The sequence below is a fragment of the Lagopus muta genome, chromosome 12 (genome assembly GCF_023343835.1).
Source record: "Lagopus muta isolate bLagMut1 chromosome 12, bLagMut1 primary, whole genome shotgun sequence".
NCBI classification, from domain to species: Eukaryota; Metazoa; Chordata; class Aves; order Galliformes; family Phasianidae; genus Lagopus; species Lagopus muta.
In genome coordinates this window covers 1,395,509-1,419,795 of record NC_064444.1, presented here as the reverse complement: position 1 = coordinate 1,419,795, position 24,287 = coordinate 1,395,509, and the positions used below count along the sequence as shown (strand labels likewise).

Here is a 24,287-nt window from a genome sequence, read left to right as displayed (position 1 = left end):
TGCTCCCGTCCGCTGTTTCCCGGCGAGGCGGAGGTAGAGAGGCAGAGCCCCGGCGCAGGGTGGGGAGGGGGCACATGGGGTCAGGGGGGGGACGGACACCCAGGGAGCAGGCGGCCCCAGTGGGAGCACCCGCAAGACTCTTATATATTACCTCTTCTCAGGAAACGTAAGAAAAATAGACAATATTACATATGTCACACCATAAATAAAGTGAACAGTCACGCGAGGGGCCCCCGGCGCTGCCCCCGGCACGGGGTGTTGGGGTGCACACAGACTGGCAGTGGGGCTGGGGGTGGGAGATGGCACATGCTGTGGCACGGTACGGCACGGGGCACCACGGCCCCATGGCACTGCACGGCACCTGCAGCATGATGTACAGTGGCATGGCTTGGCACGCCATGGAATGGCATGGCATGGCACAGCATGGCACGGCACATTATGGCACGCCGTGGCACGGCATGGCACATAATGGCACGGCACACCATAGCACACGACAGCTATGGCATGGGATCCTGTGGCACGCCACGGCACATCATGGTAGGGCACGGCATGCCACAGCACGGCCAGGGCAGCCCCTCAGCACCACAACCAGAGCAGCCTGCCCCCCTCCTCCTCCCCTGCCTACGGAAAACACACGGGATGGGTTTTTGCAAATCCGGAAAACTAAAGCTCCTATCGAGCACATGACTTCTGCTTCGCGGTTCAGCCTAAGCTCCTACACGCCACATCCTCCCGTGCGGATCACCATCCTTTATTTGGCAAATGTCTCTTCTCATCACCATCACCGTCGTCGCGATGCTTTTTGGACCTCTGCAGACGCTATTTACATTCCTGTGAAGGTGCAGCACTGGGTCCCTCCTCCCGGAGCCGCGCACTTTCTGTATTGCACTCCGTCCTCCGCGCTTTGTACAATGCTGCGATATACAAAATCACCCACACGTCTTTGTCCGCCTCCTGGGGGAGGTGCTGCTTGCTTTCTTTTTCTCCTTCCCTCCTGGAAATCGTTGCATTCAACCCCAAAATATCCAATGCAGGGAGCAGGCTGGGCGCAGGCGGCTCCATCCCTTGCGCCATTCCCATCTCCAGCGTTGGGCAGAGGTAGGGCTGCACCGCGTCCCCGCTCCCCCCCCAGTGCCACGTGGGGAGGCGCTGCGTCTTTCTTTTGTCGGGTCGTTTTGTTTGTTTGGGTTTTTTTTGTTCTTTTTTTTTTTTTTGCTTTTTGTTTCGTCGTTTTCTTAAAAAAAAAAAAAATCTTTTTTTGTTTTTTTTTTTTTTGCTTTATGGTAATAGAAACTCTTCCAACCCGCGGTGCGTCCGTCCGTCCTTCCGGGAGCGGAGCTGTGAGGACGGGGCAGCGTCGGAGCGGGCAGCAACGGAACGAAACGAACTTTGGCAGTGGAGAGACGTTTGGATCTGTCTGGTTTTTGGATTTCCTTTGGAGCAGAGGTGGGTCTGGTCTGTTCTTGGCTAGCTAGCAAGGTAGTTACAGGTGAGCTTCCATTGGGCTCGGCGGTGTCTGCTTTTTGGGATTTTCCTTTTTTTTTATTTTTATTTTATTTTTTTTTTACAATTTCTTACTTAAAGCCAAAGAGTCCGACGTGTTTGTTTTTATTTTCTTTATTTTTTTTTTTACAAAAAAAAAAAAAAAAGAGATGAAGATGAAGAAACAAATCTTCTTCCTCTTCCTGTGAGTGAGCTCCTCATCCAGAAACAAGGGAAAAAAAAAAAAAAGAAAAATGGATAGAAAAAAATGCCAAAAGCCACCGGGTAGCAAGGAACAGCCCAAAGGATGGGGGAAAAAAAAAGCAACCAAAAAAAAAAAGCCAAAAAACAAAGACCGAAGAGAGAACAGAGAACGATGGGTAGTTGCCTTAACTCCACGTAAAGCCCAGTTTGAGGATCCGTGAGGATTATCTGAGAGCTCGAGGTCGGTTCGGAGGTCACCCAGTGTGGGAGCAGAGAGCTGCCATGGGCGTCAGTCCGCGCTCAGCGCGATGCGCTCTCCAGTGGCGCCGGGGTCCCCGGTGTGCCGGCACGAGATGCGCCTGCTGAGCCGGCGTCGCTGGGGCTGCTGGCCATGGGGGGCACCGCCTCGGGCTGCCCCACGCCTGTGGGGACGGAGGGGGCCGGCAGCCCTTGCAGAGTCTGCCCGCAGACGTGGTGGTGCTTCTCCCAATCCTTGTGCTGGCAGAAGGAGCCGCAGTAGCGGGCGGTGTTGCAGCCGCTGCAGGTTTCGCTCGCTTTGCGCCCGCAGTTCCAGCAGCTCTGAGGGGACAGCGGGGGGACAACTCAGTGCTGGGGGACGGGGGGAGGCCGACCCAGCCCAGCCCCATCCCATCCCAGGCTGTGCTCCCTGCTCCTGCACCGTGCCCTGCACTCCTGGACCATGAATCCATGGATCCATAAACGGCGCATCTGCGTTCTGGGCCGTGCCCCACAGCCCAATTCATGCAACCTCCTTCCGAACTGTGCACCAAGTCACAGAATCATAGAAACATAGAATCACAGAATCACAGAATCACAGAATCATAGAATCACTCAGGTTGGAAAAGACCTTAAAGATCATCAAGTCCAACCACAACATAACCAAACTGCCCTAACAACCCTCCGTTAAATCATGTCCCTGAGCACCACATCCAAGTGGTTTTTAAACACATTCAGGGATGGTGACTCAACCTAAACTTACCCTAAGGCCATTTCCCCTCAGCCTGTCACCTGTCACCAGTGAGAAGAGACCAACCCCGCTCTCGCTGTAAGCACCTTTCAGATATTGGAAGAGAGCAATAAGGTCTCCCTTATGGTCTGGTACATGTGCTCAAACTCATCATTTGTAATATCCTTGTCTTATGCTCACTTATATTTTGTGGAAGAGCTGATGTTTGCACAAATGACAACCACAACATCCACCTTTATAGTGTGTGAACTGTTGCTCCTACACCACACACCTCATCCTGGACTACAAACCCTATTCCTGGACCACACACCCCATCCCAGAGCATGCATCCCCGTTCCGGACTGTGCAACTTCATCTCAGACTGCACACTCCATCCTGGACCACATACCCCATCCTTGACTGTATTCCCATGGTCTTGGACCACGCACCCTATCTCAGCCCATGCATTCTATCCATCCTGCAGTCTGTTCCCTGCATCAAGCACCACATCCCAAACCATACACCGCTTTCTGGACTATGAATGCTCCACCAGACTGCAGGCCCTCATCCCAGACCATACACCCCACCCTGGACCATACACCCCACTCTGGACCATGCACCCCACTCTTGACCATGCACTCTCACCACAGACTGAGCGCCCTATCCTGGACCACACACCCCATCCAACTGTGCTCCCTGATTCTGGACCATGCATCACTCCTGGGCTCCCACTCCATTCCTGTGCACCTCCACTCTGTATCATGCCTCCATTCTGGACCATTCACTCCATCCCAGACCACACATCCTATCCTGAATTCTGCACCCCATCCCCAGCTTCACACCCCCATCCTGCGCTGCACACCGTCACATAGGATCACACGCCCCAACCTCACATCGTGCCCCCTTCTCCCAAAATCCCCTTTCCTTCCCATCCTGACAGCACTGCTGCCACCACCCCGGGATGCCACTGGCACGCACAGATGTGGGTCCCACATCGCATCCCGTCCCACCTCACTGGAGTCCTCCTGCTGGTTGATGACTGTGAGGGCATCCTCGGATGCCTGCCGCTTGGCCTCAGCCAGCGCCCGCTCCATCTTGGCGCGCTCAGTGGTGATCAGCTCGTGGGCTTTGCGCTCAGCATCCGACACAGCTTTCTGCAGCTCGGACATGGCCTGCCGCTTCACCTCATTCACGGCTTCTTCTGGAAGGGAGGTGGGCAGCGTGGCAGGGTGGGTGGGCACCTCGGGGGCTCCCGGCTCCCTCCGGCCCCGTGGGTATGAGGAGGGGATGCAGAGGGACCACACTCACCAGCCTTCCTCCAGATCTCCTCAGGCATGTACCCTGAGAGCGGCCGCGGTGCAAAATCCCGGTGCGCATCTACAAAGGAGCAACGTCAGGAGGGGACACGTTAGCAGCAGCCACCCCCTCCGTCCCAACCCGGTGCTGGGGGAACGGCACGAGCATCCCGGAGAGGGTGCAGCCCCCCAGGCCAATACCTAACTGGGGTGCCTCGGAGCTGGAGGAGCTGTTGTGGGGCCGGGCGGAGGGGGGGCTGCCTTTCTTCATGTCCTCGGCGTCGCTGTAGCGGCGGATCCAGTGGTTGAGCTCCTCACGGTCGGCCTCCTGGCACCGCCGCAGCACCGTCAGCGACCGCCGCGTCTTCTCCACCATGTCCATGATGCAGTTTAGCAGCTGCAGGGGGGAACAGCGGGGATGGGAGGCCACAATGCTGGGTGCAGGGGTGGGATTTGGGCCATGGGAGCAAAAGATGCTCGGGGAAAAAGGCCATAGGGGGGACACGGTGGGAGCTGGGGGCGGGCAGGGGGCTCTACGTACATTGTTGAGGTGCTTCCACTCCTCTGCCCACTCCCTGTCGGTGAGCCGGTGGTCGATCACCTCCTCCTGGCGCGCCCCGTGCACAGCTGCAAACCAAGCATGAGGTTGGGGGGGGGGGGGGGGGGAGTCAGCTCCGCATCCCTCCCAGCCCCACACATCCACCCAAAGCAGGGAGCTGAGCTCACCGGGCCGTGGGCGCTCGCGGGGGTCGGTGTGGCGGTAGGTGTCGCGATAGTGGTGCGCCATGGCCATGTCCTCCAGGCGGTAGTGCTGGGGCGGGGGGCCGGGGGGGGGGGGCAGCCCGTTGGGGGGGTGGCTCAGCCCGTTGCTGGGGCTGTAGCGCTGCGCCGGGCTCATGGTGCACGGCCGCTTGCTGAGGTGCTCGGGGTGCAGGGGGTCGCGGTCCAAACCGTTCTCTTTGGTCCTGGGGGAGTAAGGGGGGAGAGGATGTTGGTTCCCATGGGGTCCCATGGGATCTCCAAGCATCCGTGCACAGCCCTTCACACGGGTACCCATTTTGCACCCCTGACTACACACCACCCCACTCTGCACTTTGCTCCCCCCACCATCCTGGCCTGCAAGCCACCCAGCCCTTCTCAGGCCATGCACCCCACTGCAGACTGTGCGCTGTATCCTGGACCACGCATCACATCCCAGAACACATCCCACATTCCGGACTGCACATCCTCATCTCAGACTTCACACCACATCCTGGACACCCACCCCATCCCTGACTGCACACCTCCACCCTGGACTCTGCTCCACCTCTCAGATCCCACACCCACATTCTGAACCATGCAGCACATGCAAATCCTGCAACCTTACACTGGACTGAGCACCAGACCCCGATCCACGCACCCCCATCCCAAACCACGCACCCTATCCCAGGCTACCTCATTCAGAACCGCCAACCCCTTTGGCACCCCTGACCGTGTGGGGCGGTACGGATACATCCCTACTAAACCATGTCCTCACCTGTCTGGTGTCCTCCTCTTGCCACTCTCGCTGACCTCCAGGAGCAGCTCGGAGGAGTCGATGGGTGAGGAGGCGTTGGCATCCAGCAGCAGCTGCTCGTGCTGCGCCAGGTACTGAGCCGGGCTCTGCTTGGCCATGCGGGCGCAGTGCAGCAGCTCACGCTGCAGCAGGGGCAGATTGGCCTGGAGGGAGAAGGTGTGGAGCAAAAGTCCAGACCCCATCGTGGTGCCCCGAAAGCCGCCCCAAAAGCAGCCACCCCCATCCTCATAGCTCTCAGAGCAGCGGCGGCGGAGCAGCAGGAACACATGTAAGCCAGGTGCTCCGGCTGCCAGCTCTGCTTTTCTCTTCAGGCAGCTGATCTGCAGCCAAACCCCCATCTGTCCGACACGTTAGTGCGAGGCAGAGACGCACACCGCCCTTTTCCCTGGCTGGGGGAACAATCCCCCCCCCCCCAAAAAAACAACCAGCCAACCAACCAAAAAATCCAGAGTCTGGGAAGCACGCCGCACCCGGCTGCTTGCACTTAGGGTAATGGGAAGCAGCTGGAGCCCAGGGTGGGAGCAGCTGGGAGCAGGGTGCCGGCCTTGGGGATGCTCTGCTGCCCCCCCCAGCAGCTCCCTGTGGGGCAGCAAAGAACACACGAGTGGGGAGAGGGCACGGGTTCAGCATCACCCCAGCTTACAGGGCCGGAACATCTGCCAGGAAAGGCAGCGATGGGCGAATCCCCCCGCAGCGGAAAAACAAAATAATGAAAGGAAATGTCCAAAAAGGGGATTTTTTGAATGAATTGCAAATGGTTTGCAGACGGTCCTCACCCCGCGCCATGGGAGGGGACACACGGGGCACCCACCTTCAGGAAGGGGATGACAAAGGGCCGCAGTGGGAAGTTGGTGGCCTCCTGCAGCTTGGCGTGAAACTCCTCGATGGTCAGCGTGGAGTTCTGTGGGGAAAGAACCCGCTCAGCCCCCCGTGCTGCTCCAGGGGAACCCTCTGCTCTGCAGAACCTGTGAGGTGCCTCCTTTTATCTCTGTTTATCCACTTAACTTAAGGCGCTGCAGCACCAAGGGGCCCCTTCTTGCCATTTAACCACATCGTAGAACCATAGAACCATAGAATGGGTTGGTTTGAATGGGAAGAGATCATAGAGCCATGGAAAAGGTAAAGTTGGAGGGACCTTAAAGACCACAGAGCCACAGAACGATAGAATGTGTTGAGTTGGGTTGGAAGAGACCAAGAGGATCACACAGCCATAACAGCTGGGTTGGAAGGGATCTTAGAGATCACAAGCCCATAGAATGACAAAATGGGTTGTGTTGCATTGGGTTGGATGGGACCTTAGAGCCCACCCAGTTCCAGCTCCCTGCCATGCATGCAGTTGCACCCACCAGATCAGGATGCCCAAAGTCCCATCCAAGCTGGCCTTGGGCGCTTCCAAGCATGGCGCACCCACAACCTCTCCTTTCAGCCCGTGTCTCCTAACATGTAGCCTAATGCTAAATACTGAGCATCATCTCCACCCATCGTCTCCATCCCAGACAGACACAGGGAGGGCAGCCCCCGCCGCTCCCCACGCACGTACCACGAGCCCCAGGACGAGGGTGCGCACCCGCTCCCCAATCTCAGGCGAGATGTCATTGCCAAACTGCTGCAGGGTGGTGAGGAACCGCTTGAGTTTGCTGAGCTGCCGGGCTCCGCAGGCTGGTGGGAGCTGGTGGGTGGACAGCGAGGCGCTGGAGGAGGTGGCCGGCCCATTGCTGAACCCATTGGGGGTGGACGGGGCCCCATTGATGGCGGTGGGCGAGTGGCTGCTGCCGTTCATCACTGCGAGAGGAGAGGAGAGGAGAGGAGAGGAGAGGAGAGGAGAGGAGAGGAGAGGAGAGGAGAGGAGAGGAGAGGAGAGGAGAGGAGAGGAGAGGAGAGGAGAGGAGAGGAGAGGAGAGGAGAGGAGAGGAGAGGAGAGGAGAGGAGAGGAGAGGAGAGGAGAGGAGAGGAGAGGAGAGGAGAGGAGAGGAGAGGTCAGGGATGGGGAGCCCTGAGCATCCTGTGGGTACCAGGGGCTGGGGTCCCTTTGGGGCACAGAGCAGCAGGCTGGGGGCAGCACCCAGTGCCCCACTCACATCCCGCAGCGCCGGGCAGCACGGCCATGCCCCACGCATGCACTGACCTCGCAGTGCCCTGCAGCACTAAAGAGGGGCCTAAAATAACCCTGTGGCCACAACTGCTTTTATTCCCATGACAGGTGCGTTCCTAAGTTAGCTGCCACATGTGTCCCTTGGTTGGCATGGGGATGGGGTGTGCATCTTTGGGACGGGGGCAAGGAGAGGGGCCGGGGGTGGTGCTGCACCTCAGGTCTCTCATGAGAGCGTGTGCTTCACTTTACTTACAGAGACAGACCATCGACCATTTCAAGCAACCATGAAAACGGCCGCGAGGAAGAAACGTCGGAGGGACAGCGTCTCGATCTGCAAGCAAAATAAAACACGCTGTGATGAGAGAGCAGAGGGACAGCTCTCAGCCCGGGGGGGCCTGGTTTGTGCACAGCACCACAGGCACAGCTCCACTGGAGCTCAGAGGGTGCTTCACTGCCCCGTTGGGTCCCTGGCAAAACTTCCACGAGGCTGAGAACAAGTCAAAACGCTGCCCCAAAGAAGGGCCAGGGCGGTGGCAGGGCGCCCGTACCCATGGGATGGAGGTGCCCACAGCTGGCCCCTGCGGAAGGGTTGGGATTAAAAAGCAAAACCCCTCAGAAAATAGATGGGCACAATCTGATTTCTAATTAGAGGACATCTGGTTGGGAGCAGGGCTGGTGTTGGGGTGTCGTTTTGGGACTGTTTCATCCCTGATGGGGTTTCTATGCAAGAAGGAGGTACAGGCATGCATGTGCTTAGAGAGAGACCTCAGCCAAGCCACAGCAGCCCTGGTGGCAGGGACTGCCTCATCCCCTGCCCACCCGAGCTGCCCATCAGTATCCCAGGGCTGCCCCATCGGTGTTGGGACCAAGCTGAGTGTGAGGCCTGCAGACACACGATGAGTGCACACAGCACTGGTGCAGCTGGTCTCCCCCCAGCTAGAGACCCTGATGGCAGCACGCTGTGACCCGGACATAGACAGGAGGAGCCCCACCATGTGGGGCCATGACACTGTCCCAGCACCCTGCGGCAGTTCTGCACCGGTGCTGCTCCTATTTGGTGACCACATGGCAGGAGAGAGACCTGGACCTGGACATCCCCACCCCCAAGCGTCTCTCCAGGAATGGGCAGAGCGCACGCGGCCTCAATCCCTACTCTGGCACACGGATGGCACGAGGACGCCGCACACCCCAACACGGTTGCAAGCCCAACTTTGCCACCCGTCCCCAACACAATCCCCATCCCCATACTCACTGGTGCTGGGTGTGAAGGAGGGGTGACGCGTGGCTCCCTGCGTGACGGCGGGCGGCGGCGGCGGCATGTTGGGCGGCGTGGACCTGGGCTGCGTCTTGACGTCGGCCGGCGAGTCGGGCATGGTGGCAGCCCGTGGTGCGGCGGGGTCTGCGGGGACAGGGCGGGTGGTGAGCGGCACCTGGGTGGGTAGGGCACAACGGGGACCTTTCTGGGATGTGTCCGGACCCCACAGCGGGGTGGGAGTGTGGGGCACGGCACCTGGCGCACTGTGCGGGGCGGTGGGACGGGGCGCGGACACGTGGTGCATCTGACAGCAGAGCAGCACCCAGCCCCGAGGGCAAACGGGGTGAGATGAGGGGTTCAGGGGGTGGCCCTGGAGACGGCACCGAGTCCAGCAACACCCATCTGGCACAGGGTGTCCATCCAGCCCTGTCCCCATCCAGCCCTGTCCCCATCCAGCCCTGTCCCCACGCCGGAGAATCGCGGCGCCAACACGGCTGTTCCACGCTCCCCACCGGGAGGAGAGTTTCCACCAAGCTGAACAAACACCCGCGGAACCGCTGCATCTGGGCGTGTGATTTCTTTCCTTTTCTTCCCCCCTCCTCCTCCAAGCTATAAATTTCCCTCGCTGTGTTCGCAGTCCAAACACCACCGCGTGAGCACGGGAGCAAGAGGCGGCCCCAAAATGCGGCATTGCTCAGCACTGGAGCCCAGAAACACCCAAAGCAATGCAGTGTCCCCACGGGGCCACGGCGGGACGCCGTCTCTCCCTCTGCACACCCCAACCTCTGCCCCCCAATGCCCCTGCAGTGACAGCATCCCACAGCCTGCCACGTGTCCCTCTGGCCCTCCCAGGGGTCACCAGGCGGTGCTCACACTCTGCCCCCAAACGTGGCATCGTTTCCCCAGCGCCGCTCAACCTCCGCTGGAATTTCCCCCCCCCCCCCCCCCCCCCAGTTTTCTTATTCTTTTTTCTTTTCTTTTTTTTTTTTTCCTTTGGGGTAATTTGTCCCAGCCGCTTGGGGCTGTGTCTGTTTTCCTACATCTGGTTTCCATTAGGCTCAGCGCAGCCCAGATGAATAAGTAATAATATAAAAATAAAAGGATTAGTCTTTGCTCCGCCGCCGCACCCCGCCCTGCCTCCCCCTTGGGAATGGGATGCCGGACCCCCGTGCCCCCAAACCCCATTTGTCACACCGCAGGGTTTTAACCCCCAGCACGCTGGGCTGGGCACGGTCCCCACCGGCTGATGGCTGTGCCACCACTGCAAGCATCGTGCGATGCAGCCGTCCGTCTGTTCAATGGGGCAGCTGGGGACAAGGACAGCAGGGCCGTACCCACAGGGGCTGCACAGCACACGGGGTGGTTGCAGCCCCTCTGCATCCCCCAGCACGGAGCCGGTCCAGAGAGCCGTCGGCGATGAAGGGGTTAAAAGGGAATTAAAAGAACAGCATCTTTCATGCTCTCCAAATGGCCACAAATGAAATCCAGATGCTGGAGGCGACGTCTCCCGAAGCCAGGCTGCCTCCCAAACAAAGGAAAGCATTCCTGCTGCTCAGCTGCTGGTGCCACGGGGGCCAAGAACAACTCCCAGATAGGACTGCAAGGGCCGGAGCCGCTCCATCTGGAGTGCGTTAGGGCAGCGCTGAGCCGGCGGCAGCTCCACGTGTGCGAGCGGGCAGGGGTCGGGGGAACGCACGTGGGGAGGTGGGGGCACAGCCACCCTGCTGCCTTCCTGGTCCAGAACATGGTGATGGGGGTGCTGAGCATCCCATCCCTCAGGGAGCAGCTGGGGTCACGCGACCGAGGCTATGGGGATGTCCATGGGGATGTCCATGGGGATGCTCACCAAACCAAACCTTCCCCAGTGCTGCCATCAGCTCTAGAACACAGCCCAAGCATGGGGAAAAGTCCCACCCTGGGGACACCGTGACCACGGGGTGACACCGGTGAGGACACAGAGCATCACGATGCTGGAAGGATGCTGCTGACCAAAGAGCTATCCCACATCCAAAAGGGTTTTGCTGAGATTGCAATGGGATCCCAGAACAGAGGCAGGGTGGGGATGAACTGCTCTGGGCTGACAGATTGAAAGCGAGGAGCCCCCAGGGCAGCCCCCAGCCTGGCTGCACCAGCCCAGCACCATGGGGTGCCCACAATCCCTGGGTGCTTCTCCCTGAAACCCAAACTGATCCAACTCAACCACAGCTCCCAGCCAATGCAATGAGGGAGAAAAGAAAGGAGGGCAGGAGGGCATTTTGATTTTCCTTAAAAAAATAATAAAATAAAAAGGAAAAAAAAACCCCAACCCGACAAGAAAAAGCCCTCTCTGTTTTACAAGCCTTCATTTGCTATTGTTTATGTAAACAGGTAAATTGTTTCGTATCTCAATTAAAAACATCTGCCACATAAATGAATACCAATTAACTCATCCTGTTTTTAATTACTCTGTTAATTACACACAGGCAGCAAAAAGGATGGCAGGGGAATAGGGAAAGCATGCTCGCAGCCCCCCCTTCCCACCTTGCTCTTGGCAAGGATCCGAAATATGCCCAGATAATGATGGATTAAGGTGGCTGGTGAAAACAATGGCTCGTCGCCAGCTCCGGGGATTTCGGCTCCCTCCCGGGTTCCTCGTAGGGTATTTCCCATGGCCTCCCCGTGACGCCCCGCTCCAAACCCCCCCCTCCTCCCCGTGCCCTGGGAACGGCCGCATCCCCCCCGCAACGCAACCGGAGCGGGGAGAGACGCCGGCAGACGCACGCAGGGAGGAAGGAGGACGTTTTCGCCGTGCATCATCCCCACGGACCCGACGCAGCCCCTGTGATGGATGCGGGGTGGCACGGCTCCCCAGCGCGGCGCTGATCACCGGTGACCCCCGTGCCGTCAGCTGCATCGCTCTCGCGGTCTCACCCCCCCTTCCCCCCCCCTCCGGGCTTCGGGCGGCGTTCCAAGCGAGCAGATGGGGCAGGGGGAGCGGCGGCGGCGAGGAGGAGAGCAGAAAAGGCTATTTTCTCACGCTACATATTTTACAAGTCGAACATTTTGTGCGTTTCAGCCTTTGCCTGGAAAAGCGTCTCGGGACTGAGCGCCGGAGCGCGTGACTCAGCGTGGGACCGAGCGGGATCCCGTTGTCCCTGCGCTCCTCCAGCTGCAAACCCGACCCATCCAGCGCTGGGGGAGCACGGGACGGAGCCTGCCCCACTGCCCGGTGCTGTGCCCCACCACCAGCAGTTTGCAGGAGGACGTGGCACCCCCCCCCCCCCCCCCCCCCACCCCGTGCCGTTCCCCAGCTGTGTGTGCACCTGGGATTTAAACAGACTCTCTAAACACCGCGAGCAAACAGCACCAGCATGGGCACGTGTGGGGCTGAGCTCTGCAAAGCGTTGCCCAGAAAGGAGGGGTCCACAACTGCAAACCCCATCCCTGTGCAACGGCCCAGTGCCGTGGGTAAGGGCGCATCATGGGGCCACATCCCCGTGCCGTGGCCACGTCCTTGTGCAGCAGATACTGGCACAGTGCAGGGCCAAATCCCCATACAGTGCCCACAGACACACCATGGGGCCACGTCCCCGTGCCATGGCCATATTCCAGGGCCAGGGGTCTGGGCACAGCACAGACCAATGTCCCCATGCAATGGGCACAGCACAGACCAACGTCCCCATGCAATGGCCACGTCCCTGTGCCGCAGCTATGGGCACACCATGGGGTCACAGTATCAGGCCTCAGGTTAAAACGCTCTGTGTTGTCTTTTCTGCAGTGTCCAAGGGCGGCCTCGTCCCTACAAGTGGCACACGTGGCCCTACAAGCACTGGGATGGGGATGGCTCTGGGGGGGGGGGGGCCCAGCAAAGCACCCCCACAGCCACCAGGCTGCTGCGTCTCCAACTCTTTGTCTCTCTTTAACCGCAGGCTCCATCTCAAGGCAATTTCACCCGTGCGAGATTTAATGCAATAAAAGGCAGGAAAAAAAAGAAAAATATTAATGAGAATTTTGCAAAATAAACAGGAAATCCCTCGGATGCTTTCTGGAAATGTTGGTCAGCATCTTCCGAAGGGAAGCTGCGGGCTCGTCAAGGTGGGGCTGCCCCTGGGGAGGCCGAGAGGGCTGGGAGGAGAGGCAGCAAACAAGCACCAGGAAATCCAAAAATAAGCCCCGACCCGGGCAGCACCGCCAGCTCAGCCTCCATCCCAGCGCTGTGGACGCTCCAGTTTTGCACCGAGCTCCCGGTGCTGCCTGCAGAATCAGGCCCTGAGCCGCTCAAACCGCGCCTGTGCCGCAGCTGCAGCCGTCCGGCCAGGGGCTGAATCAGTGTCGGTAGCTGTGCCCAACTTGTGCCGTGGGCTCCTCTTCTCCCGGGGTCCTACAGCACCCAGGGCAGCCCTGTGAGGCTCTGAGCGTGAGCTGAGTGGAGCCGACCACTCGTCACAGTGAAGCTAAGGGCGCACACAGCACAGCCCACCCCGAGCTGCCAATGCCCCGAGCCCCCGACCCACGCGGCGCACGCAGCACCGGGGCCAAGCACAGCACCGCTGCATTTTTTGCATCCTCCACCCTCTAACTCCTCAACAAATCAAACCCCGCACCCACACGAGGCCTCACCGCACACCGGCACCCAGCCCCACGGCAGCACCCAGCCCCATAGGAAAACATTCCGCCTCCTCCTCCTTATGCGCGCATTTACGAAACAGAACGTGCCCCCCTCGCCTCCCCCGGCACACGGAGGGAAACGCAGCCCCAGCGCTCCGCTCAACCCAAACCGACGCGGCCCCCAAACTCGGGGCTCTGGAGGTGCGGATCCTCACCCGAGCGGCACTGCGGGGCTGCGGCTGCCGGGGCTCTCAGCGCTGCCCCCCGCTGCTGCTCCGTGCCCGCTGTGTGATTCCCGGACGGCTCCGCAGCATCTCCGCTCCCGGAGCCAAACGGCGGCGATCGGTCCTCGAGTCGCTCGACAAAGGAGCGGGGAATTGAGATTCCTTTCAGTTAAAGGTGGAGGAAAAGGGAAAAAAAAGAAGAAAAATTCTCTCTTTGTTCCCGAACAGAGGGAAAACAACGGAGGGAAGAGCTGCGGAGCTCCTTCTGAGCTGGAGACGAAACCATCGCTCAGATTCAAAGGCACTGTCAAGGCGCACGTGACCCCAAATTAAGAAAACAAAATGAAGCGGCAGCGGCTCCGTGACACCGAAGCGAAGTTGCAAAGTTGTTGGTTTTTTTTTCCTCGGCTAAGAGCGAAAAAAAAAACAAAAATACAAAAAAAAATCCCAAAACCTGAAGCGAAAGGCGCGTAGAAGCGGTGCGGGGCCGCGGGATCGGAGCGGTGCGGGGCGGTGCGGGGCGGCCGTTCACCGGTGCCACCCCGCGCACCTCCTGCGGCCAAATCCACCGGCGGGGCACAGAGCTCCGCGCCCGCCGAGTTTTGCAGCAACGCCTCCCGCAGCCGCGCGGGCAGCTCGGGGCGGTGCGGGGCTCACGGCTGCGCTCTGCCCGCAGCCGAACGACGGGGAGCGGAACGCGGACGCCGACCGAGCAGCGGTCTCCGCACCGCGCCCCGCCCCGGGGGAGCGCCCCGCAGCCCCGCAGCGCACGGACGCGGCTCCGCAGGACGAGGAACCGCACCGGGCACCGCGCCGCCAGCGTTCCCGTCCCCCCGCGCACCGGGGGCTTCTCCGAGACCGGCAGAGATCCCGAGTGCCGCGCTCCGGGAGCGCTCCGCGGCACCGACGGCAGCCCGAGCCCCGCGCACCGGGAGCGGCCCCGACCCCCGCCCCGCTCCCCGGCACTCACCGTCCCGAGGAGGTACGTCCCGAGGCGGAGACCGCGGGGAGAACCGGCGGCGGCCCCCGGCGGCTCCGCGGCCCCGTTAAGGCCGAGGCGGGCGGAGAGCGGCCCCGAGACGGCGGCGGCTCCCCCCGGCACCTGCCCCCCGCTCCCGGAACCGCCGGGAGCCGCCAGCCCGGGGGTCGGGGCGCTGCCCCCGGCGGGGGGGGACGGACGGACGGACGGCGGGAAGAACGCCGCTTGGGGAGCGGAGAAACCGCTCAAATCCTCGGGGCCCTTCGCCCCCTGCGCTCTGCCCTCCGGCCCATCCCCCGGCGCCGTGCAGCGGCCACGGAGTCCCGCGGCCGCGCTCCCGTGCGGGGATGGGCCGCCCGCAGCGCCCGCAGCCGCCGCCGCCCGCCCCGGAGTGAGCGCCGCCCGCCCGCGCCGCTGCCTTACAGCCGGCGTCGCCGCCGCCGCCGCCGCTAGGGGGCGCCCCACGCCGGCACCGCCACCGCCGCCCGAACGGGGAGTGGGGGGGGATGCGGGGGGACCCGGGCGGGGGGAGCGCGAAGATGGAGGGGAGCGCGGGAGCGGAGGGATGCGCGGGGTGCAGGGAACGGGGGTTTGCACAGGGGTGCGCGGGGTCGGGGGGGCTGCGTAGGGTGCACGGAACCCGTGGGGTCTCGCACAGAGGCGGGTGGGTTGCCCAGGATTAGGAGTCTTGCCTCTTTCCCCTCTCGACCTCCAGACTGCAGAGAGCTGGAGTCTGCAAAAGGTTCAGGGTTCTGCAGAGCTGAGAGGGAAGGTGTGGGTTGGGGGCTGCACGTGTTCTGGGAGGATGCAAGGGGCTGGGGTGAGGGTTTGCATGGCGATGGGAGATGTGTGCGTGGGGCTGGAGGCTGGCAAGGGGCATCCAAGGGCTGGGGGCTGCGAGGGGCTGGTGTTGGGGTTGCTTTGCTTCCTTCCCCTGCTGCCCCAGGGATGCCCAGGTTGCAGTGGGAGCCGCCACACACGCAGCCACAACATCTGTGCACCCCCAACCCATGCACTGCCTGGCCATGGGGTGCCACCACCCCACACCTCTTTGGCCAGGCTCCCTGGGGCCAGCCGCGCACATAAGGAGGGTATGGAGCTCTCTGCCCACCTCAGTGCTCAGCACAGCCTTCCTGCATGCCTGGGTGCTGCTGTGCGCCCTGTGCCTGCAGTGGGGGGCAACATTAAGGGTGTCCCTCCCTCCCCAAGTCCTACTACAATGTTGTTGCTGGCTTGTGCAGCGGGTAACGCAAGCCCTGCTAATTTCCCTGCGAGTGAAGCCCTGCCTCTTTGCGTAATCGCTCTGCTTGGCAGCTGCCTCCCTCTGCAAGTTGCTGCGTGCAGTGCCTGTATGCTTCTTGCATCAGTCATCCTCGCCTCTTCCCACAGCACGGGCACTGGGGATGGTGGCAGTGCTGCCAGGCAGAGCATCACCAGCACTGCACAACTGCTGCCCAGTGCTGCGTGGCACCGATGCTGTGGGACAGCTGCACAGCTGCTGCACAGACATTGCCCTGGGCATTGCATGGTCATGGTGCAGCCACAGCACAGCTGTGTCACTCTGTGAGCACTGCACGGCCACTAAATGGCCTCTGCACGGCCACCAGATGACCGCTGCACGGCTGCTGTGTGCCAAGCTCCCACTGCACCACATCCAGTTGCAAGTTGGGATCTCCCAGCCCCTCAAGCCAGCCTGGGCAGCATCCCTCTCCCCTCAGGCTCCTGCTGCTGTGTACCTGCATGCAGCAATCCCGTTTGCGTTGCCCCTCTGCCCACCCTCACACTGCAGCTCCCATCACTGGGCTTCCCCAGGAGCCCTGGGGCTGAGCAGCACAGCCCCGCAGTGCAGCAGCAGCAGCAGCAGCCCAGTCTGGCACATGCAAATGCAGCAGTGTGGGTGCATTTGGGCACTTGGTGCACGCATGGTGGAGCACCTAGCCATTCCTAAAGTGCTCCCCGGTGATGCTCTGGTTTCTACCACCGCTCTTTGCAGCGGGAGAGCAGGGAGCAGGCCACGGGGATGCCCTGCAAGCTGCTGGATTTGCTGCAAGACCCACAGGTAAGTGCCTGCTGGTGACAGCCATGAGCACAGCCCGCCCTGCACTGTCCCAACCCCCCCCATCCCTGGCGACTTGCTGGGAAAAGCCCCCACCTTCCCAATTCCTGGTTCATGTGCCACCCGGTGCCGTTTGGGTGCCAGAGGCCGCCGTGTTTCCATTCGGCACACACAGCCCTGTAATTTGGGTCTATTGAAGTCATAATTCACCGCTGCGAAAATAAACATTTGTGTCAGCCTGCTTCATTCCGAGGGCTTCGGCTGAATGTTAATAATGCCCTGTCGGCTTGCCGGCACGTGGCTCCGGCTGCTGGGACAGAGGGACCACGGCCACCTCCTCACCAGGGCGGGATGTCACCTGCTGTCCCCCCAGCACACGCAGAGGGGGCGGCGGTGATGCGGTCGCCGTGAGATAAAGGCAATATTTGGAGCATGAAACCTTTGGGTTTTGCCCCAAACCCTGCGCCCATCATGGGGGAACCTGTGCTGCTGGTGGATGCTCTCAAATGCAGCAGCACCCAGTAGGGAGGCAGCATCCCCACCCAGCAGGGGCAGCGCTCCCAGCCCTGCGCCCCCCCCCCTGCATCTCCCCAGCCTTTATCTCCCTCCCGCTCTCAGCATCGCTGCAATTACAGACACTTTAAAACACAACGATCTGGCTGTTAGTGTGATGGATGACAGAACCTTTCGGTCTGGTTTAAATCACGGCTGAGAGGGAGCAAACTTCCCCTTGTTAACCCCTTCGTGCCCACCCCCCAACCCCCCCCCCCAGCCCAGCACTCCCAAGGCCACGTGTGGATCCCATGGGTCGGTGCATGGGGACAACACAGCCACCCCCCCCCCCCCAGCTCTGCAGCAATGGGAGAGCAGCACGGCAAGCAGCTGAGCTGGCAGATAAACTCCTGCAAGGGAATGATAGCCAGGATCTGTCCAGCACAGCACTGGAATCCTTCCCCTGCAAATCTGGGGCTGGGCAGGATGGGCCCCACCAACCTCGTGGATTCCCAGAGGGGCTGGAACCTTCTATAACGACTTTGGGGCTTTGTGTCTGTTGTGTCACCGCTAACTGAATGCTCAGCATGTGCATATTGTCTCTTTGTTTGGGGAGATGGCATCTCCCACCTCCGAGCATCATCCCTACAGCAGTGCTCCAGTGGTCCCATGCACGAGTGATGGTGGCACCAGGACGTATCATTTCTGGCTCAGTTTGGGGATGAAGGAGGGGTGTCCTTCTGCACAGGGCTTGGGGAGCTGCCGAGGAGCTGCCCCAGGCAAAGGGTTCCCGTGGCACAGCTTTGGGATCTCCGAGCCCAACAGTGAGAGCCCATTGCTCTTCAGGCTGCAGAGGGTTGCAATCCCAAGCCCCAAGCTTTATAAAACAGCTCTCGGTGCTGCTTTCCTCACGCCTTCCCCTCCCCGCTCCTTGAGTCACCCCATGCTGGGGCTCATCTGGGGGCGAAGGCACTGAGCTGTGCCCTCAGGTTTCCGGTGTCACCCCGCGTGTCTGCCTGCCCGTCTGGGTTCCCCCATCCAACCTGCTGCCTCCAAAGGGCTGAACACCTCATGGGGCTGAGCATCACCAGGTGCCTCCCTGCAGCACAGGACCGTGCAGCCAGCGCTGGGCAATGCACAGCCCCACCACCCCAGTGCACAGAGTGGGGGACTGCTTTAACCTCAGCTCCCAAATCCATCCCTGGACACGTTGCAGGAGCTGCTCTGCAGCCCTCAGTGCTCTCCTTTGAGCGGTTGGGGCTGGAGCCCATCTTCCCATGGATGGAATGGGCAGAGGTGGCACAGGGGAGATAAGGGCTGGTGGGCAGCCAGCGGCTGGAGGCGGCAGCTCGCCCTGCTGGCTATCGCCCGCCGCAGCTGCATCCGCTGCAGGGACATCTGCTGTGCAGGAAGCGGCTGCCGCCAGCACTGCTGAGGGATGGGGCTCTGCTCTGGCTGTGCTTGCCTTCCCCTGCTGCTGGGCTGGACAGATTCGTTGCTGCTTGGGAGTGCTCCCGTGGAAGCCGGGCCCTGCTGCTTATCATCCTGTACTGAAGAGCACAGCGTGGCTCAGGCACTGGGAGTCCAGGATGTGCCACTGTCCCTCTGTGTGCACTGAGCCTCCAAGCTGCTGGGGCTGTGTTTGCAGCTTCTCTGTGCCTTAAGGTCCGTCTCTCAGTCCCACTGCAGCACCGCAGCCCCACTTCTGCTTGCCAGACTGCTGCAGCCTGTTAATGATGGGGACTTAATTAGTTTGCACTGCGCTTCCAACAACTCAGGTCCCTGCAAAATCGATAAGAAGAGTTGGTCCAGTGCAGCCTGCTCTGGGGCAGCACAGCAGCACTTTGCCGTGCCATGCCATGCCATGCTGTGCCATACCATGGGCAGCCCCGGGCTCACAGCAGAGCCACCCAGCAGCTCTGAGTTGCATTACAAGGTCCAGATGCTGCAGCAGTGGTGGACGGTGCAGAAGCCTCCGTCCACCTGCGTCGTTTCCAGGTTCCCAGGCTGAAAGCAGGGCTCCTTATCACCAGAAAAAAATGTGCCACCTCTGTTGTATTTCATTTCCCTTTCCCCACCTCTTCCCTGCCCGCTGCGCATCCGAGATAACAGCTCCGTGCGCCGACACTGCAGTGAGGAGCAGCAACGGCCCCACCAGCCCTATCGCTGCCTGGCTGGCCTCAAGCAAATCAGGAAGTTTGCTGAGATATTTGGCCAACAAAACAAACATTTCTCTTGCCAAGCCTCCAACTGGCAGCTCCGCCAAGCAGCAGCAATCTGCACGGCTCTGCTCGCTGCACCCTTCTGGTCAGCCCTGCGTTATCGGCCCTGTGATGCACCGAGCGTTGGGGCTCTGCGGGCAGCACCCAGCATGTGCCAGGGCAGAGCACATGCTCAGCATATCTAGCTGGGCCTGTGGTCCCTGCTGCTCCCAGAGAGGGGACACCCCCAGCCCTTGGCATCTGGAGGGTCTGTGCCTCAACTGGGAGCTGCACCTGGTGCATGGTGCTGCAGCTGGTGCACGGATCCGTGCATGGTGCATGGTTCTGTTCCTAGTGCATGGTGCTGTGTCCGGTGCATGGTGCTGCTCTCACTGCATGGTGCTACACTTGGTGCATGCTTCTGTGCATGGTGCATGGTTCTGTTCCAAGTGCAGGGTGCTGTGCCCAGTGCATGGTGTTGCATTTGGTGCATGGTTCCATGCATAGTGCCTGGTGCTGTGCCCAGTGCCTGGTGCTGTGCCCAGTGCATGGTGCTGTGCCCCAGTGCACGGTGCTGCAGAGCTCGCTACCGCCAGGAAAAGGGGTGAGCGAGGGGAAGCAAGGCAGAGGGCCAGCATTGTTCACTCGGGGCAGACAAACGCCGGTGACTCAGCCGGCAGCCGCTTTCCTTCCCGCACCCGGCACAGCCCAGCGGGTGCCCAGATATGGGGCTGGGGGGGGTGCACAGCACAGCAAATGGGGACCCACAGCCCCTGCAGCCGATCCTGGTGCTGCCACGCTGCAAGGAGCACCTGGAGAGCCATGGGGCCAGGCCTGACCCCACTGCCATGGCAGTGAGTGCGGGAACGTGCTCCTGAGCAGCACGTGGGCTGCTGACCCAATGCTGACAGAAATCACCAGGCAAACTGAGAGCTCAAACTCCACAGATGGGACATAACCACAGCTGATTGCTCATTACAGAAAGGTAAATTGCGGGGCTGGCAGCAAACAGGTCCTCATGCCTTCTCCTGCCACAGTGCTGCAGGCTCAGCAATGCCCGCTCACTGCCACCACCCCCCATGGGGACACCCCATAGTATACCCACCCCTGCCCAGCCCGGTGACATAGGAATGAATCACCATCACCACGACACAGACACGTGGGTCAGCCACAGCCCCCATCTCCCCTCATCCACCTCGCTCTTACCTGGGCCGGTCCTGCCAAACGGGTGTCCGTCAAGCCTGGAGGTGCCCCCGGGCATCGCAGCAGTGCGGTGCCAGCAGTGCGTGGCACAGCCAGCCCGCTCCTGCACGGCTCTGTGTCACTGCAGGAGCCACGCCGGGCAGGCTGCGTGCCTCAGGGCTCAGTGCTGCGTGGTGCAGTGCGGGGCGTCCTGCCCGTACGGTGCCTGCCCCTCTGCCACGGCCGTTCGTGTGAGCGCCGGGCCCGCAGCGGCAGCAGCGCCGTATCCCATGGCGATGGGGAAGGTGAACAGCTGCCGGGCAGCGATAATGCGGCGGGTGGGGGGAGGCCGGGCAGCTGCGCCCGTGTCCTTCCCCAACAGGAACCATCTGCGACCAAGCCCAGCTCTGCCTTCCCTATCAGCCATTCCGGTCTGACTTTCCAACAACTTCCCCTTTGTGCCGGCTTCACTTCCTCAGGGTGAGGGGTGGGCACGCTGCAGCTCGGCACGGGCAGCACGGCGCAGCATGGCATTGCCATTGAGACGCAGCGTGGCACAGACAGTGAAGCACAGCACGGTCAGAACGGCGCGGCACAGTGTGGCACAGCTGGCAAAATGCAGCCTTGGCATGGGCAGCTGCACGGCACGGCACGGCTGGCACGATGCAGGATGATGCACAGCGCACTGTGGCACGGCAGGAGCGGCATAGCCATGCAGCATGTAGATGGGAGCTGCACAGCGTGCTGCAACCCAGCACAGCATGCTGCAGCCCCGTGCAGCTGATCACTGCATGCTGCAACCCCAGGGGCTCGTCCCTCTGGCTGCAGCCCTGCAAAGCACTGAGCTCTTTGCACAGGAATGACGGGCATGAGACGTCCCTTGCCTGCTGGTGTCCTGGTGCTTGCTCAGTGTGTGCCTTGCCTGCCCTGTGCACAGGGTGGCCCCTGCTTGGGTGCACCCCCAGCCCACCCCCTGCCCTGGGGCTGGGGCTCTCCGTCAGAGCAGCCACAAGCAAGAGAAACAACTTGTTAGAAAACCGAAAGGCTGCAGGTGGGAGGGAAGGAAACACGTCCTAAAAATACAGCAGCGCCAGCACGGTCCCCGAAGGTGGCTCAGCAGATGGTGCGTCTCGGCGACCACCTGGGCTCCCACAGATGGCTCCCGGGGCTCCCACTCCGTTCCCCCAACCCACAGCCATGGGGGGACAGGAAGAGAAAGAGGAGTGCAGGCAGGGAGGGGGCTGAGAGGGGACAGTGCTCCTCAGCATCTCTGCTGGAAGGGCTGACAGCGAGATGCTGGGGGTCCCAGGGGACAGCGCACGTGGCTCTGTGCTGCTGGGGACACGGGGAAGCCCCAGCACGGGGCCAAAGGACCACAGAGCAGCCAGACAGCACCCAGCCAGGCTGAACGGGGCACAGCACCCAGGGGATGCGTTCCTATATTCGCATGCATGCTGCATCCTACATCCCAGTGATGCTCTGGGGCAGCCCTGTCCCCCAACCCCAGGATGGGATGGAGCAAGCAGATCATGGGGGCTGAGAGGCACGGTGCTGAGGCTGAAGGGTTTTGCAGCTCCGTTTCAGGATCTTGCCTCATCCCCTTTTATGTTCTCTAGGGCCAGCTGGGCTCAATATCCTCAGGACCCCACGGCGGGGGTCGTACTGAAGGCACGCAGGGGTTGCATGGCAGAGGTTGGTCCTGGGGAGCACCCTGGGGCGCTGAGTCAGAGCTGGAGGCTTCTGGGGCCTGTGAGGAAAATCCCCGCCAGCTGCAGCCCCACATCCTCCACGTCACCTGCAGCTCAGGGCTTTCTCTAGCAGGAGAATGGCGCACAGCTGCCCAGCAGCTGCATGGGGAATGCCCCAGCCCTGGGCACTGGGTCTGCCCCACGCGGGGGATCCCGGGGTTCTGCTCCCTGTCCACCCTGTGGAGCATCGCGGCACCCCCAGGCACTCCCTTTCTGAGTCAGAACTGCACGTTTGGTGCTGAGCAGAAACTTCCCCCCATTAAAGGAGAAGCGGGAGCTGCTCCCTCTGCCCCAACACTCAGAGCAAGAGTGCGAGGGGAAGCGAGAAACCCCCAGCAGCAGCTGTGGCACAATGTCCCCTCTGTGTGACATAGGGGGAAGTATGGGACCACCCCCGGGTGGGAAACCAAGGTCAGAGGAAGCCACAGCGGTAACCCGTGAGCAAAATAATAACATCCACTGAACACAAAAGGGGCGATTGCATCCCTTGGGTCTTACATTTTGGGCACTGCAGTGGGCATGTGCTCATCCAATGCAGCCATTTTTTGGAGGGGGTGCTAGTACCCATCTTCATCCCATCCCCATCCCATCCCACCCCATCCCATCCCATCCAGTTCCAATCCCATCCCATCCCACCCCATACTCATCCCATCCCATCCCATCCCATCCCATCCCATCCCATCCCACCCCATCCCATCCCATCCCATCCCACCCCATCCCATCCCCATCCCATCCCCATCCCATCCCCATCCCATCCCATCCCATCCCATCCCATCCCCATCCCATCCCATCCCATCCCATCCCATCCCCATCCCATCCCATCCCACCCCACCCCATCCCATCCCATCCCATCCCCGTCCCATCCCATCCCCATCCATCCCCATCCCATCCCACCCCACCCCATTCCATCCCATCCCATCCCATCCCATCCCATCCCATCCCACCCCACCCCATCCCATCCCATCCCATCCCATCCCATCCCATCCCATCCCATCCCATCCCATCCCATCCTCGTCCCATCCTCGTCCCATCCCCATCTGATCCCCATTCTCATCCCATCCCGTTCCATTCCCATTACATCTGCATCCCTGTCTCCATCCCACCCCATCCTCAACACATGCCTGACCCATCCCCATCCCATCCTCATCCCATTCCATCCCCACTGATGCCCAAATCCACCTCCACAAATGTGCGCACAGGGTGGGAGGATGGGGAAGGAGCCAAGACTGAAAGGGAGAACTGAGGAGAAGGGAGTTCACATGAAACACAAAGACAAATTCTTTAAGGAATAAAAATAATAATAATAATAAAAAACCAAAATCAAAGGGATGTGGAGAGGAAGATAAGAGGGAGATGGAGCAGTGAGACGCGCGCCATGGAGAGGATGGGAGCAGAGGCAGGATGCGAGCCGGGCGCCAGGAGCTGCTGCACGGTGCCTATCGGCTCTCCCCATCACGGCAGCCCAACCTCAAGTAGTTTTTCACTGAGATTGCAGTGATCAGGTAGGGCTGCCCTCGCAGGCAGCTGCGGGCTGTGAATGAGCACCTGCTTATCTCTGCCCAGCGGCTGTGCGCGTCGCAGATTGCGCAGGGGACGCGGAGCTGCTGCCGGCTGCGATTTCCATATCAGCGCCCCGCAGCCGCCCGCACCAAATAAACACAACAGCCGCATGGACAAAAGGTTAATTATCAATTTTCAGAAAAGGGAGAGAGAGGGGAGGGGGGAAGAGGAGAAGAAACGATGTTGCGAGCTGTGGGGATGTGCAGCCGCAGCCAGGCGGGGTGCTGGGCTCTGCGCCCCAAATAGGCTGACCCCAAATGTCCCCAGGGCTGCGCTGGCACCTGTGGGGATGGGGATGAGATGGCATAGGAATGGGGATGGGGATGAGATGGGATTGGGATGGGAATGACAGGAGGAGGGGATGGGATGGGGATGGGAACGGATAGGTATGGATGGGGATGGGATGAG

General features: G+C 60.9%; 1 protein-coding gene across 8 annotated transcripts; it reads right to left on the bottom strand.

Annotated features, from left to right (window-relative positions):
* Positions 1–1,598: 1,598 nt before the first annotated feature.
* Positions 1,599–22,814, bottom strand: CBFA2T3 (CBFA2/RUNX1 partner transcriptional co-repressor 3). Of its 8 annotated transcripts, XM_048958801.1 has the most exons (13): positions 14,632–15,016; positions 13,653–13,823; positions 8,848–8,994; positions 7,849–7,926; positions 7,044–7,285; positions 6,315–6,404; positions 5,465–5,646; positions 4,675–4,913; positions 4,490–4,575; positions 4,150–4,345; positions 3,962–4,030; positions 3,664–3,854; positions 1,599–2,265 (listed from the first exon to the last, which is right to left on the bottom strand). In XM_048958801.1, exons 3-13 carry the CDS (start codon positions 8,966–8,968, stop codon positions 1,987–1,989), a joined length of 1,773 nt encoding a protein of 590 aa, XP_048814758.1. In that variant the 5' UTR covers positions 8,969–8,994; positions 13,653–13,823; positions 14,632–15,016; the 3' UTR covers positions 1,599–1,986. The 8 variants fall into 8 exon arrangements, with proteins under 8 accessions (XP_048814758.1, XP_048814759.1, XP_048814755.1 ...); XM_048958802.1 differs by lacking the exons at positions 13,653–13,823; positions 14,632–15,016 and adding an exon at positions 20,596–22,814 and having other exon boundaries at positions 8,848–9,025; XM_048958798.1 differs by lacking the exons at positions 13,653–13,823; positions 14,632–15,016 and adding an exon at positions 20,596–22,814.
* Between the last annotated feature and the right edge of the window lie 1,473 nt (positions 22,815–24,287).

What these genes read in the sequence shown, in the direction of transcription:
- CBFA2T3 (XM_048958795.1), bottom strand. Translation starts at nt 9,541, where the DNA reads ATGCCGCATTTTGGGGCCGCCTCTTGCTCCCGTGCTCACGCGGTGGTG. An exon ending in AAGAGGAGGACACCAGACAG is followed by an intron (nt 4,914 to 5,464) that starts GTGAGGACATGG and finishes TTACTCCCCCAG; the next exon opens with GACCAAAGAGAACGGTTTGG. An exon ending in CCGCGAGCGCCCACGGCCCG is followed by an intron (nt 4,576 to 4,674) that starts GTGAGCTCAGCT and finishes CTTGGTTTGCAG; the next exon opens with CTGTGCACGGGGCGCGCCAG.